Genomic DNA, 16,418 nt, shown 5'->3' on the forward strand with positions numbered 1-16,418 from the left:
ACGTTTATTCATTTTTGAGAGACAGAGAGGGACAGAACGTGAGCAGAGGAGGGGCAGAGAGAGAGTGAGACACAGAATCCGAAGCAGGCTCCCGGCTCTGAGGTGTCAGCACCACGCGGGGCTCGACGTGGGGCTCGAACCCACAAACCGTGAGATCATGACCTGAGCCGAAGTCGGACGCTTAACTGACTGAGCCACCCAGGCGCCCCTGTCCTCCTCATTATTAACCAGGGAGAACTGTAGCCCAGGCGAGAATCTCAGGCTGGCATGGTGGACAGGCTTGGCTGGCCAGACAATGGTGTGCTAGGGCCTGGAGGCTAAGGTGAAGGTTGCCGTGGGCAAGGGACGACCCAGCAAGTGGTGGTGGTGGTGAAATGAGAATCGTCTTGTATACGTTCATTCATTCAATCAGCCAACCGACCCATCAACTGACATGTGAATGTGCCCATTATATGACAGGATCTCTTCCTGGAGAGTCTTATGGCTCCAGGCCTCTGCCTGTGCTGCCTAGTTTGCCTTCCGGATCATTTTCTCTCCCTGGAAAACTACTCATTTCTCATGACCCGTCAAAATGTTGCTGCCCGTATAACCCTTTGCCAGCACCTCCAGGTGGACTTCTGCACTTTGGGGTACATTTCCACATCTAAGCACCCTAATGTGTGTATAGCAGTGCCTGTGAATCTGTCTGCGACCCCTCCCCATAGACTGTGTACTCCCTAAAAGCGGGGACCCCCGAGTCCTCATCCTGGTGGTCCCAGAACCTGGCTCCTTCTCCCCCATTGCTGCAGGGAGGATGAACAGGGTGTGCGACAGAGCCATTTGAGGCAGGAACCGCTGGTGGTACTGCTGGACAGGGCGTGATTCATAGGGCCTTGGTGGCCTCCCGGGTCATCCCTAGAGATACTCACTTTCAGGATTTATGATGCTTTCGTTAGTAGAGTAATTGATCCATGTTCTCCTTTACTGAAGTCCTAGTGAAAGCAAGGTCCCAGGGTTATTGCTGTTACCCGTACTAAGGTGGGACAACTGACACCAGAAAGGTGCAGCAACCCTCCTGATGTCCCACAGCAATTTGATGGGTGGTTGAGAAAGAGATGAGATCTCTTGTCCCCCAGCTGGATGCTCTTCTTTCCTGGATGGTCACACCAGATGGAGGGAGATGGGGAGGCGGAGAGAGAATGATAGCATCAGCAAGATTGGGCCTCCCCATGGGACTCTGAGGTGTTTGCCAAGGCCTCAGTGTTATGTCCCCAGGGTGATGGGGACAGCCGAGACCTGAGCACTCAGCAGCTACTTCCTAGGCTGGCCTTGCAGCAGGGAGGCCGCCCAGGGGCTGGACAACCAAACTCAGGTCCCTCCTCTCTCCTGCCCAGGGCACAACCGTGCGAGTTATCACTGCCATTGACCAGGATAAAGGACGTCCCCGGGGGATTGGCTACACCATCGTCTCAGGTAAGGCCTTGGGAAGGGAACTGAGTGGATGAAGGAGGGAGGAGCCAGGAAGGAGGAGAGGTGCTTGGGACTGAGGCTAAGGTGTTGGGGGCTGCTGGGGTGGTGTCGGGTGACAGGAGTGTGTGCCACTGTCCAAGGTCCGAGGCATGTGAGCACTTTGGGGCTCCGAGCCCGGGTCATTGGGGACTCCCATCTAACCTCCTTCAGTGCTCTGTTTTTCTTTGTTTTCTTTTCTGACTTGATGAAAGGGTGGTATTTGTACATCATTTTAGAATGAATAGAGCTACACCTCAGCTGATTTCATGCTCCCATCACATTTCTGAGCATTGGGAGTTCATGTCTGGTCGCAAGGGAGGCACAGAGCCCCTCCTCTCCCACCCGCTCTCTCGGTTGAGCGGAATGGAGACTGGCTACAAAGAAGGTTCTGGGTGATGGCGTCCCTGACCTCATATCCCCACCCAGAGACAGATCATGTAGCAGCTCCATTTGGCTGTCCCAGGACTGGGTGGCTTTGGAGAGAGGGAGCCGGTGACAGGCCCATGAGAGGCTGCTCACTCACGCACACTCTCCGGCTCTGTCCCTGTGTACCCTGCCCACCACACATGTGGCCTCCTTCCCTGCCCACTGGTCCGTGAAGGGTCAGCCTAGTGCATGTGGGCAGGCCAGACTGATGGCCAGGAGGATGGCAGGCCACCAGGCCAGTGTCTACCCCGGCGCCTCTCCTGACCACACCTCCACAACAGAGAGCAACATTTTGGGGACATATTTTCCCTAAAACTCAAAAGACACCAAGGTGTAATGATGACGAACGTAGAGGATGGAGTCTCGTGAGTGTATTGCCTTGGGATGGTCTCCATACCTCAGTTTCTCAAACATAAAATGGGAGCAGTAGGAGTACCTACCTTGGATGGTTAAGGGTCAGAAGACTTAATATATGTAAAGAACCCAGTTAATGGATCTAAGGTCCTTTATAAGTGTCAGTTGCTGTTATTATTTTTATTGCTAGCAGCCAATAATAACCTTGCAAAGTTGGGGATTAGCTGGTGGGAAGAAGCACCCCCCATCCTCAGGAACGCAGGAAATCAGGAGCATTGTGGGTTCCCTGTGATCTGCAGCTGCTGGCATGACTACCATTGTGTCTTCCAGCCCAGGACCCAAAGCAAATTCCACCCCAGCTCATGTGGTCAGCAGCAGCATAGATTCGGGCCTCTCTTCCCCCACCCCACTTCCTCCCCATTCTGGTGCCCCACACAAGACTCAGCAGAGTAAACACCAACGTGGACTTGTGGAAGGAAGGAAGGAAGGAAGGGAGGGAGGGAGGGAGGGAGGAAGGAAGGAAGGAAGGAAGGAAGGAAGGAAGGAAGGTGACTCCAGGGTAGTGGGTTTTCAAATTCCAGAATGCCCAAGGATCACCTGGGGCTCCTACCAAAAATAGAGTCCTTGGCACCCATGGAGAGTTTCATGCTGTGGAACTAGGGTGGGGCCCAGGAATGGTCCTTTCTCACAGTGCCCCAGGTGCAGATGGTCCTAAGGCCAGGGTGTGGGAAAGCTAGTCCTAGGAAGGAAACCGTTCTGCAGGAAGGCAGAGTCCCCCCCCCCAGAATTTGGGGGCCCTCTCCCACTGAGCAGAGGAGGGAGGCCCATGCTGGTGTTGGTCTCCTTTATGAGTTTTTCGATTTGGGAAGCAAATCAAGTGCCTCCCAGGGGCAAGGGACTTGTGCTGGAGAGCTGCAGAAACACCGGTGAGCCCCAAGGATGATAGTTGAGGGGTCAAGATAAGGTAACAGCATGAAGGGGACACCAGGCTGGGTGGGGGATTGTCTCCTCATCTCATTGCCTGTGTGCTGGTTCCAGACATACCCCCGCCTGGATGAGGTGGGGAGCAAGGAGCCAGGAGCTAGCCTGCAGTCACGGCCAGACGGGAAATTCTTGCAGTGACACTGAAAGGCCATCCTCCAGGGTGTTGGTCCATTCCAGGTTCATGCTGGGTGCTAGGCCACCAGCCTCAGACCCTGAGGCCCTCTCCAGCCTTCAAAGATGGCCCCAGCCAGCTCTCCCTCCTCACCCCATCCCCTGGGAGCAGGAGGCTGGAGGGCAGAGCTGCTGAGCCTTGGGTGTCTGAGCTGGGCTCTGGAATCTGAAGTCTGGGGCCAATTGCCTGTGGCAGCATCCTACGAGATTTCCAGGGGCATGCTCTCCTGGGCCAGGTCCCCAAGTATGAACCGCAGGATGAGAAAGGAAACCCGGAATGTGAAACTACAGGTAGGCGATGTGTGTAAAGGTGGGGGCAGGAGGCAGAAACTTCTGGAAGGCCTGGAGCACTTAGCGTAGCTTTATAGGATTCCCACTGCCAGCAAAGATGTGCTTTGAGGGCTTTTTTAGAAAGGTTGACAAATGGGTTTCCTCTCACATGCCAACTGTGATTGATTGGTAATGGCTGCCTGAAGAGGACCCGTGAAGCCAAGCAGGCTCAGTGCGGTACTCAATTGGTAGAGCCTGTTACTGATGTGGAAAGAGAGAGGGCAGCACGTGCAGCAAATAGTTGCCATCCTTGCCAAGATAGCACTTGGACCTCGCTTATAGGGTGGCCTTGATGGTCCTTTAACTCCTTCATGGGTGTTTGTCGCCACAAAACCCGCAGCCCCACCCAAATCCTTTTCAGGCAGCTGGAGGAAAACGTTTCCCTTTTCCTTCTCTCCCGATCCTGCTGCCCACCTGCCTGTTCCTGCCCGCCCTTCTCTGGCCCTGGGATGGCATGGTCCTCCTGCAACCTGGCCTCACTGTGAGTCTAAAGCAGGCAGACCAGCAGAAGGGCGAAGTCCCCCAGGGGAACAGGAGACTGAAAGCTAGGATGTGGCCTCAACTCTACTTCATTTGACCACCATAGACACTGCTGCAAAGCACATTGTCTCCCAAGGATCTGGCCTCACACACATGCCTTTCCAGTGATGTTAAGTCTTGGCCCTTCCCTGGGAGGCTCAGCCAGTGTCTGTTTGGCTTGAAGCAGGAAGAAGGAATGCCCCCCAAGGGCATCTTCACATGGACTGCCCCAAGTTGGCCCTGAGTACCCTGTGGGAGCCTGCTTCAGCCCTCAATACTAGGGAGCCATTTTCATTTGAGAGGAAAAACAAGGGTCTTGGTGGCTCCTAGAGCCCGGTGTGAGTCCCGACAGCCACGGAGGGTGACCCAGTCTCTGGGCACCTCCAGAGCCTGGGAAGGGGGTGGCTCTGTCTGTATGTGGGTGGACACAAGTCTGAGCCCATGAGTGATCCATGGCGTGCGGTTAACCTGCTGGGCTCCTTGAGGCCCCCATCCCCTCTGGGCTGTTTATCAGCCCTGCAGCTGGGGGGATTTATGTCTGCACACCAGCGCTTTCGCCATTACTAATGACCCCTTTGTTTTGCCAAGAACAAAGAGGCCTTCAGAGGTAAGTTATGGCTCCATTGCCATCAATTTGTTCTCAGCCTCTTGTGGCCAAACTGAGACTGAAGAATGACAAGGTTCTTTTCCACAGAGGACCTGGCACAGGCCCCATCTGCTTCCTCAGCCTGTGCCTGGCCTGCCACTCACCAAGGGCATCACTTCCCTCAGGACCCGAGCAAAATGGGGCTCCCATCCCCAAAGGCCAGCCCAGCCCGGGGTCTCAACAGACACCTTCCTTTGCCAGATGGAGACAGTCCTGCTTCAAGGGGCAGCTGTGGCCCTCCCCATACAGAGCACTGGACTTGCAGTCCAGAGTTGTGGGTTCAAGGCCCAGCTCTGCCACCTGCAGCAGTGTGTCAGAGAAAGGCGTTTGACCCCTCTTAACCCCATAATCTTTAACCATGGTACAGGGTTAATAATCCCTATGGCAGATAAAATGGTGCCAGAGAGACTCTAAAGGGCCATAAAGTATTAAGCATTATTAATTATCAAGGAAAGATCAGGCCCAGGGGTCCTAGGAACTTCTATTCACTCATTTCTTCCTTCATCCATTTAAGTAGGGAAGCGGTTGAGAGGGCAGGTTCTGTGGCTGCTGTCCAGGGTGCTGACCGCTATCTGTGCTGGCCAGTACGGTTGCCCTGTGGCTACTGAGCTCTTGATATGTGGCTAGTCTGTAAAATAACCCAGGGGATTTTGAAGACTTATTATGCAAAACAGGTTATAAAGCATCTCATTAATAATGTCTTATATTGATGACATGTCGAAGTCATATTATTTTAGATAGACTGAGTGAAATACATATTATTAAAATTAATTTCATCTATTTTTTTTAATGTTGAATGTTTTTAATGTTTAATGGCTACTAGAGAATTTAAAATACCACATGTGGCTCACATCCTATTTGTGTGGGTAGCTCTATTCCAGAGTCAGACCGCCTTGCTCGCCTGCTACCACTGACTAACTGTGTAACCTGCGTCAGTTTTTCAGTCTGTGAAATGGAAAGTACGAGTAGCCTGAGCCTCATAGGGAAGCTATGCACATACAGAGAGCAAAGACACATAAGTATGTAGAAGAGTGTCTGATTTTATAGTAAGTGCTCAACAAATGTGCGCTCTTGGCATCCACCCGCATTGGATCAAGGGTCTTCTCTGAGCCAAGAGCTGTGCTAATGTCCTGAGAATGTGTGGGACTGGAGGCACTGTCTCAGCCTCTGGAACCTGTAGGGTAGGTGGGGAAGCAGACTGAGATACGTGGGCTGCATCGGTAGCTATTGACATGGAGTGATGGCTCCCTGAAAGGTCCATTAGACTGTTCTCTCTACTTCTCTGTATGTTTGAAAATATCTGTAATAGGAAGTGAGGAAGAATCCATGGGAGGGGCCACCTCCCCCAGCCATCACTGGGGTGAGGACACTCACCGAGAAGAGATCATCTAAGCCGCCCCCCAACTGATGAGCAGGAACTACCCGGGAACTGTGGATTTAGGGTGTTACAGGCAGAGAGCACAGTGTTTACCAGGATCCCAGAGCAGCAGAGAGTGCGGTACATTTGTGGAACTGCAGTAATCCAGCACGGCTGAGCGCAGCCTGCAAGGGAGACCTTGGGGAGGGGAGGCCACAGAGGGAGGCAGGGCCCAGCCATGCAGGGTATGGAATGCCCAGCTCAGGAGAATGCCAGGCCTTGCTCCTGAGGGTGGTAGCAAGCCAGTTCTAGGGGTGGGTGGGTGGTGGGGCAGGGGGTGGTGGGAGATGTTGTTGAGGTGTGTTGTGTGAAGCTCCAGTGGTCAGACTGGAGCCAGTGGGCTGGAGGAGGGCAGGCAGAACAAGCAGGCCCAAGAGGAGGCTGCCGTGGTGTCCCCCAACTGGCTGTCACATTGGGAAGCCGAGATAGCAGAGCCAAAGGAGGATGAGGAGGCCGAGGTGACAGGAGGTGACTGATGGGGCAGGTGGCACAGGACCGGCCCACTGCCTGAGATACCTCTCGAGCCCCCTTGAGCAGGGAAATTGCTTACTTTAACATCTGACTATTGTTTGTTCCAGAGAGGAACCCTGTCTTCCTGTCTTCCACTTCAGAGTGGGTGACTGAAACTCTCAAAGGACCAGTTTCCCCAGCTTTTAATGGGGCCAGTCATATCTTTCTCACAGAGTTGTGAAAATAAGCATAAGTGAGGCCACTGTCTAAAATGGGCAGCGTTTGGTGAGTGTCACATAGGTCAGTTGCATGGTAGGCCCTCAAAAGAGGCCAACCATTTATTTCCCTCCTCCCTCAGGGAAGCAGGATGTGGCAGAGGCACGCAGGTGTCATGCTGCCCAAAGCCCGCATTCCTAGCCAAGGCCACTCTCACATGCTAGCAAGCTGGGCTTCCCCAGTGGCCAGGAGCCCAGGTTGAAGGCTTCCATCAGTCATCCCCAAGGGCACTGAGGATTCTGTCCTGCCGTCACCTTTCTGCAAATACCCAGAGTTTTTGTGGTTTCTCCATCCCCTGATGTAGGGAGCCCATCTACAAGAGGCTGTAGAGCAGCGGTTCTCAAAGTGAAGTGGGGGCCGTGGACCAGCAGCAGCAGCCCCTGAACTCTTGTTGGTCATGGGAGCTCTCAGGCCCCACCCTGGAACTACTGAATCAGATGCCCAGGGCAGGGGGCTTAAGGAGCCCTCCAGGTGGTTCTGACGCCATCTGAATCCTTATTGGAAGCGTTTTCATTTTCCACACGTGCTAGACTGATGGGTTCTGTCATTTAATTCTCTCCTTCCTGTAACTGATGCTGAACGGACTCCTTTCCAGTGCCTGGGGTGTGAGGGTGTGGTGAACAAACCCTGGACAGCGCTTTCTACCATGTCCTGCCTTACAGCCTCTATCTCAGCCCAGCCACACCTTCCAGGCTACAGAAGCCCCGCCTCCCTCATCGTCCTTGCCTTGCAGGCCACGTCCCTTTTCCCATCACAGCCCTGCCTGCCTGGGCCTTCTGCAGCTCTGGAGTGTTCCCCAGGGTGAGGGGCAGGGAGAGCCATTTATTGGGTGCCTGCCATGTGCCAGGCACTGGCTGGACACATTTATCTCTCACAGCAGTCTGTGAGGGAGACGTTATTACTCCATTCTACACACAAGTAAAGTGAGGATCTGCGAGTACATAGACTGGCCAAGGGTCACAGCTACTAAGTGGAAGAACGTGAATTTTTTTTAATATTTAAAAAAAGTTTTTTAAATCTTTATTTTTGAGAGCGACAGACAGAGAGAGAGAGAGAGAGCATGGGAGGAACAGAGAGAGAGGGAGACACAGAATCTGAAGCAGGCTCCAGGCTCCAAGCTGTCAGCACAGAGCCCAACGTGGGGGGCTCGAACTCATGAACCATGAGTCCATGACCTGAACCGAAGTCAGATACTCAACCAACTGAGCCACCAGGTGCTACTTTTTAATTTTTTTTATGTTTATTTTTGAGAGACAGTGCAAGCAGGGGAGGAGAAGAGAGAGAGGGAGGCACAAAATCTGAAGCAGGCTCCAGCCTCTGAGCTGTCAGTACAGAGCCTGATGTGGGGCTCGAACTCGTGAACTATGAGATATGACCTGAGCCAATGTCAGACACTTAACCAACTGAGCCCCCCAGGCTCCCCAGAAGAACATGAATTTGAACCCATGTCCCTCGGGTTCCAGAATACATCCATTTTTCATGATGACAGTGGTCTTCAAAGTGTGGTCCCCAGACTGGTGGCATCAGCATCAACTTCTAATAATGGGAATTATTAGAAATTCAAAATTTTGCACCCCAGTCTAAGCCTACTGAATTGGAAATTCTGGGGGCAGGGCCAGGTGATGCTGAGGCTGCTGGTCTGGGGACCACACTCTGAGAAGCACTGGTCTGGAAAAGCATGTGTAGTCGATAAGGGCGATATCACCCGCAAGGAGGTAAAAGTGTGTTATGGGGGGTGAAAAATTTTTACTCTGTTTATCAAGCACAGCTGTATATGTGCAGACATATCTGTGGTATTGGAATTTCATGAGGGGAAGCAGTTAGGAAAAAATATCTTAAATGGCTGGTAGCAGGGGCAATAATGAAAGGAAGGTTGAGAAACGGTGGCCTGGAATCGAGAATCAGTGAGCAGTGTCAGGGCTGAAACCCCTCACTCCTGCTTGAAAGGCAGTGGCCTCACTTCCAGTCATGTTGGAGACTTGCCCAGGTATGTTAGTGAAGGACAAAGCCCTCACTTGCCAGTCCTTTGATCTTATGTCAATATTAACAAGTGAGGACGTTCCTTGAAAACACATTGAGTGCTTTGAAATGAAGGCTGCTTGTGTGTGAATGCACGTACGAGTATGGGTGTGTGTGCGCGTGTGCATGTGTGTATGTGTGTGTGTGTGTGTGTTTAGAGAGAATAGTCAAATACAGTCAGACTTGCTCAAGCTTACACATATGCCAATAACTGGACTGGGCCCCTGGCCATGGCCTGGCAGGGGGTAGCTATCACAGGAGACCATATTTTGAAATACATCAAAGCCCTTGTGATTAAGAGGTCTGGTGTTTTTTCTCCCCCACCCCCCGAGAAGTGAAAACTTGGGAGAATCAGACCTGCCTTGGACACCTGAATCTCATGCCACAGCCCCTGGCTTGGGATAGCATAGCGGGTGCCTGGAAGCACGTGAAACTTCAGGACATCTGGCTCGGCACAGGGCGAATGGCCCACCTGGCTGGAGCCAAGAGGTGGCCAGGGAGAAGTGAAGGGCAGATCACAGACAGGTGGGGGTGGGAGCAGTTGGTACAGGGCATAGGAGGCAAAATGAGTGGGTTCTTGAGCAAGGCTGGCGGTGGGGAAGGGGAGCAGGGGGCCATCAGAAGATTCATCTTGTCTGGACGGATTGGAACAGGAGGCACGGGAACGAGGAATGATCTGCTAATAGACTGTCACACTAACTGGGTGGCAGGGGTGGTCATTGGGGAGATGTACGGGAAGGAAGGCAGCAGGCTCTGGTGATGTACTGAAAATAGAAGCACAAGAGAAGGAGGAGACAAAGAAGCTTCTAATCTCTGAGTCGAGGTTTCTGGGGTCCTGGTGGTGGCCTAGACAGAAAGGGGCATATTCATAAGGAAAGTTGATCTGTTTACACCTGTGATTGCTACCCTGGACGTACATCAGCACACATACCAGAATTTACTGATCACGTACTGAGGCAGACATCACTAGCTGATTCCAGCACACTTTCCCGCCAGCCTAGACAGGCCACCAAGCCTTACCCAGCCCTCCAGAAGCCACTGACAGTTGGTAGGCACTCTCTCTAGAGCTGGAATGAATGTGTGCAAGGTGTATTCCTTTTGCAGCCCATGGCTTTTTCAAAACTATCTGGGGACAGTGCCTCTGGCAGGTTTTTTATGTGATTATACAAATACATTGGCACGTTATTTACAGTTCTGCCCCATCACCACACCTAAATGACAGTGATGAACCTCAGGAAAGCCTGTACTTCATTCTCCCCTTGATCTTTCTCCTTCCTCTCTTCAGGGGCGTGCTAACCAGCCGGCCTGTTCTTGCTCTCAGTGGCTGTCCTGTGCGCCCCTTTGTGATCAACCAGAGAAGTCTTTGCTCTTCCCCCCTCCTTTAAGGAGACCCTATGTGCTCTTTGCCAGCAGTTTGCCCCTTGCTTCCCATGGATAACGTTGGTCAGCAGACTTTTGAGAAGTGTCATTGCCACTGGGTCTGAGACCCTCCCTTCCAGCTTCTTCTCTCTCTCACATCCTCTTCATGGGCAGGAGTCTGTCCTGTGCTCAGGATACTATAGAACCTCCTACGTATACTGTGGGAGGACCCCCCAAGATCTCCCTCTTAGGCCCAACTCGAACCTCTTCTGCTACAGGTCGGGTCCACCTCCCTAGCTGGGCAGGGAATGGACCTCAGCTCAGCTCAGGGAACCACGTCTCTGGGGTCTGGCAGACCAGTCACGGCTGGAGGTTGCTCACAGGGGCTGGAGGTTATCCTAGCTCTTGGCTGGAGGTTGTTTGGCAGGGAGGTTCTAGTCCGGTTTCCCTATGTCAACAAGCATTTGTCTTTTTAACAAAGTTGACCCTTTTCTACTTTTCCTCATCTGTAGGGTAACTGCTTTGTATTGGACTTCCAGGGCTTTGAGACCTTTGGGGAATTATGAAATTAGCCACCATTTATTTTGCATTCTCTTTCTGTATTACCTCAAGCACAGGGAACTGATTCAGACATAATTCTTGGATCATGATCAACATTGGTCTATGTTGGCCCTCTTTAGTTTCATTATTAATTTTTATTTAAAAAAATTTTAATGTTTATTTTTGAGAGACAGAGACAGACTGCGAGCAGGCAAGGGGCAGAGAGAGAGGGAGACACAGAATCCGAAGCAGACTCCCGGCTCTGAGCTGTCAGCACGGAGCCTGACGCGGGGCTCGAACTCACGAGCTGTGAGATCACGACCTGAGCCAAAGTGAGACGCTTAACCGACTGAGCCACCCAGACCGCCCCTCATTACTAATTTTTAATGACACTAATTTTTAATGAAATTTTTAATGACCCACCAACCAACCCAAGAGCTCAACTGTCACCCATACCTCACATCTGGCTCTGTTCCTCCCCATCCCTATAGCCTTATCTTTGAATCTTGTGTTTTTTTCATTCCCTTGCTTTTAAGAACTATTTTGTCACATATAAATGGATCACATGTTGTTTGGGTTTAGTTGTCTTTGAACCTTACTTAAAAAGTGTCATGTTATGCATGGTCTCCAGGGACTTATGTTTTCTACCCAATATTATGTATCTGAGATTCACTCATATTTTTTTTCGTGTAGGTATCATTTGCTCATTTTTATTACTGCACATTATTCTATCGTGTGAAAATACCCCAGGCAATCCACGTTCCTATCGATGGGTGCATGCATTGATTGCTGCTATTACAAACCGTGCTGCTACGGACAACATCTTGTATGTCTGTATGTCACAGAACATGTGTGAGAGTTGCCTTGGGCCAGACATCATCTCTGACCCTCACCATCACTCAAGGATGTGGCTGACCAGAGCCATTTACAAACAAGGAAACAGCTCACGTGCTTAGGGTCATGCAACGCGTAAGTAGTGGACGCAGGATTCGTATCTAGATCCTTCTGCTTCCAAAGTCCACATTCTTTCTGCCATCCTTTACTGTTCCGCCTGGGAAATGAAGTAATTCCTGTCCACCCACTGGTCTGTGTGTGGACTAGAATCCCAGGATTCGTTCACTCATTCAGTTAACCGTGAATATTGATTGAGTGCCTACCGTGGGCCAGGCTTCATGTTAGACCATGGGGACCAATGGCGAAGTGAAAGCCACTGTCACTGCCCCCGTGGAGCTCATGTCCCACTGGGAAGGAGGGGAACTAAATAAGTCTGCAGAGGCGGTGCCTGGTGGCTGGGGAGGAAATACCGGGTGAGGAGAAGGGAGAGGGACGGTCTGGAAGGGGGTCAGGAGGGCTGGGCTAGGCAGGTTGTTGTGCTTGACTCAGGACCCGCCCTACCCCACCCCCTCCCCACCCCCCGCAGGCTGTGGGCATTGGAGGAGACTTTGCCCCTCCCCTCAGAAAAGGTCTCAAATACCTTTTGGGGGCTTTGAACCTGAGATGAGCCCTCTAAGCAGCTCAGATTCCCAGCTCCCTTTTTCATCTCACTCCCTGGATGACTGCTCAGCTTTCAAGGCAGCCCCCAGCCGGGGCTAATCTGAAATAAAAGTTTTTATTTATCTAGCTTGATACCTGGTGCAAGGTTAAATCATACAAGAGAAAAAGCAATAAAAGAGAAAGATTAAGCGAAAGGCGCCGTCTTAGGCATGCCCTTTTGCAATATGGTTACAAAGATATTAAGCCTGAAGTCGCCCAACAACCCCACGCTGCGGTTCCCAGTCTCTCTGGGCTCAGCTCCGCAGGCGGGGCGGAAGGAGGAGGAGCGGACGGGGTGGGGGGCGCAGGAGGGGGCCGCCCTGGGGCTCCCCGACTGGGTAAGTAAGCAGATGGAGTTCTAGGAGCTCAGCCCATCACCATCTCCTACCCCCACACAGCTCTGATTCATGACTTCCCGGGGGAACAGAACCATTGCATCTGCCCCTTCGTTCCTGTCAGCATATCCACGTCTTCAGTGTTTTACTTCGTGCCGGCTACGGGCAGGGCACCCCAGGGAGAGAGGGTCTTAGACCCGGTGCTCCTCCCGGCCAGCCTGGGCTCCAGGGGCAGGTGACCCCGAGCAGGTCGCTTCTCCTGTTTGTGTCTCGGTCTCCTCATCTGTAAAATGGGAATGTTAACGGGGTGAACATTAGCCAAAACATTATCGTCTGATGACAGGCACAGACAGGAAAAGATACTAGCATTGCTCAGCATGTAGGTGGGAAGGGAGTCTCTAAAAATACAAAAGTCATTGGCTCGTGCCTGTCTCCCCTGCCTGCAAAACCTAACACTTCAGCTCTCTGTAAAATCCCCAAGTGTCGCAGGGGCCCCTGGAGGAGGGGGGGGTGGTGGAGGGGAGAGGGAGAGGGAGGCAGTTCCCATGTGCTATATGATTGACCTGGTCTTTTGCCCCTGACCCCTCGCGGGTATCCCCTGCACCAAGATGGAGGTGGGTGACTCACCAGGGCCCCTGCTGGCAGCGCCTTCCACAGCCGTTGGAACGGCCCAGCTTCCCTTAGACGCGCCATGACCCGGAACCAAAATGGATCGTGGGCAGAGACGGGCTGCTTCTCCTCCCCTAGCGCAGCTGTGCTCGGGATGTGGGCCCCATGGCACCCCTGCTTGAGTCCCTGTGCACTGCCTGCCCCACCCCTGTGAACAGCTCCTCCAATTCCAGCCTGCAGTCCTCCTCTCTGTAGGGCCCAGACAGGGACACGGGGACACCACGCCACCCTCCCCACTCCCGTCCCTCCCACAGAACCGTGTTTTAAAGCAATTTAAAACAAGAAAGGGAAGGCAAGGGACCTTTCTTTTAGCCAGAATGTCAGCCACTGAAAGCCCACCCACCAGGTCACTTGGACATGTCCAGTTTGGGCCCCAGGGAGAACCCAACTGCACAAGTGATTCATCAGGAAAGCTTAAAGCAGAGCGTGTATAACAGATGCCTCAGGAGGTCAGAAAAGGGTTTGTTCTCTGAGAAGACAGCCGTCTTGCGATGATTTGGAGACTGTGAGGAAGGGAATTGTCACCAGCCAGGGCAGGGAGGGTGTGAGCACACAGGCAGGGGACTTCCTCTTCCGCCCTAACACCCCCTTACGGCACTGGGACTCACACTGGAGAGCTCTGAATGCCAGACTAAGGAGCAGCCGTGATCAGTAATAATAGCTAGCAGTTCGTGAATGCTTAGGAAGTAACCCACATGCTTCGTCGGCATCCACTCTTTTAGTCCTGCCAGGAACCCCAGGAGGTGGGTACTAACTATCGTTGTCGTCCCCTTTTACGGATGAGGAAACTGAGGCCCGGTTGCCCAAGGTCACATGGCCGTTGGGAGGAAGAGCAGGCTGGCTCCACAACCTGTACCTCTCCAGGAGCCCTGGCCTCACTGCCCCCTGCCCGTTCTGAGCACCTGTTGGGGCTGCCGAGGTTTGAGAACCACCAGACCTACCTCTGGGCTCAGCCGTCTCGCTGTGCCCCGTGGCCTCTCTGCCTCTCCACCTCTCTGTCAAGTGCTCCGCCCGAGTCAATTAACTAGCTGCCCCATTCAAATATTTGACCAATGTCCTGGAAACAGAGATTTCAGGGCAGATACTTTCAGACATTGATTGAAGTGAACAAACACTCTGGCACAGAATGAATTTATTGTTCTCACGGTCTCCTGCCGCGCTGTGCTCCATCCCGGCCCCCCACCCCAGAAGGCACTGCTTTCATGGGGGGAAAGCGAGGTGGGATCAGGCTGCCTCAGTTTTCCAGTTCACGCCCCTCCCACCCGCTCCTGCTGGAGGTGCAGGAAGATACCCCACTTTGAGGGACCACATCAATGAGGCGCTTTTGAATCAGTGCAAATACAGGCTGAAGGGCACTTCACAACAGCGTCCGGCATAGCAAGGGTTATTTTAAAGGTGCCAGTGGCTGATTTTTCTTCATAAGGGTGGTGGGGGTCTTTAGTTCCACAAGAGCAATTTAGGTGAGACTTAAGGAAGCGTTTTGCAAATGAGGACTTGAGGTCCTGGGGTGTTGTTGGTCCTCTAGAAGTCTGCAGGGACAGGAGAGTTGCCCGCTCACGACTCAGCAGATGCTTAGCAAAGTCTTGAGCTAACCTCCCTGCTTGGCCATCCTGGGGAGACAGGCTCTAGAATGGAAGCTGGAAATGGAAAACCCTTCCATCGGGAAGCTTTGAGGAGTTGTGGGGAGGTGACCTATGAGAAGTCGATCATCCGTCCACAGAGCACCCACTGAGCAGCAAGTGTTGTCAGTGAGTCCTTAGAAAGATCCGAGGAGGGTGGGCAGTGCTAGGGGGCTGGGGCGAGGGCAGCGGCTTCCCCACATGCTGATCCCCCAGAGAGGTGATTTTAAGTGGTGCACGGGTGGGGCGTGAAATGACATCGAAGCACACAGCGAAGCAGTTATCCCTCTTCTCAATTCTCTCTCAGAATGTCTGTTTCTGTCAGTTCTGTCCAGGACAAAGTCCATTTGGGTGCTCACACCTTTAACACCTCTCTCCTTTGGCTTCTCTTCCCATTTAAGGAGAGCTGGCTGGAGCCATCAGATGTCAAGCTGATGCGGCTAAAATCTACCCACGTAGGCTCATTTTCTCCATTTTACAATCAGTCCCCATTATGGTCAGTGAACTGGTTCTCCGTCTGTGAAACTCCTAAATACGTTCTGTTGGAATGAGTTGTCGAAGAAAAGAATCAGATTAAAGAAAGGAGTAGATAATAATAATGCAAGTTGCAGGCAGATGTGGCAAAAATTGGGAGGGTGGCATCCAAATGGTTGAGGCTTAGGCATTTTGATGGGCAGGAGACCTGAGCTGGCCCTTTCCCCAGCTGTAGCGTCAGGGGATGGGATGGTGGAGGCTCTGAGAGTCACATCAATGCACGCAAAGTGCTCAGAACAGCGCCTGGCGGGCAAGAGCTCAGGACGTGCCAGCATTCTGTTGGGTAGGATCGCGTAATGAAGCCACCTTGGAAATGGAGGAGTGCTAGCACCCACAAGGCGGCATCACTGGGACAGAGGGTGAGTGGCTTAGATGGGGAGGGAGGCATCCTGGGAAGGGGGTCTGACCAGAGCAGAGGCTTAGTTAGAGAGAGGACTATCATGAAGAGTCTACAGGGCAACCGACTAGCCAGGCTGCAGAATAGGGAAGATGATTTGAAGGGTCTTGAGGGTCAAGCAGAGGGGCGTGGAGTGTTCCTTTCAGGGCATCTGTGGTTCCAGGAATCTGAGAGCACTTAGGAAGCTTCAGGAAAGGGGCCTCCCGCAGGAACCCCGGGCAGACCCTCCTCAGAGTGGGGCCTTCTGGGAGGAGGGACTGAGGCAGGAAGGTTGAGTACGCTCTCCTTTCTTACAGAGTTTCCCATGGCTACCGTAATAAACCACTACAAAGTGTGGCTTAAAGCAACAGAA

General features: G+C 52.5%; 1 protein-coding gene across 1 annotated transcript in view; it reads left to right on the forward strand.

The window, feature by feature from the left end:
• Positions 1–16,418, forward strand: part of LOC122201807 (cadherin-23-like) — a 296,594-nt gene that overhangs the window by 141,056 nt on the left and 139,120 nt on the right. The window contains exon 8 of the mRNA XM_042907791.1: positions 1,374–1,452. Within this exon, the coding sequence (XP_042763725.1) occupies positions 1,374–1,452 (79 nt within the window). The remainder of the gene's footprint in view (positions 1–1,373; positions 1,453–16,418) is intronic.

Source organism: Panthera leo, chromosome D2, assembly GCF_018350215.1.
Source record: "Panthera leo isolate Ple1 chromosome D2, P.leo_Ple1_pat1.1, whole genome shotgun sequence".
In the NCBI taxonomy this organism is placed as follows: domain Eukaryota; kingdom Metazoa; phylum Chordata; class Mammalia; order Carnivora; family Felidae; genus Panthera; species Panthera leo.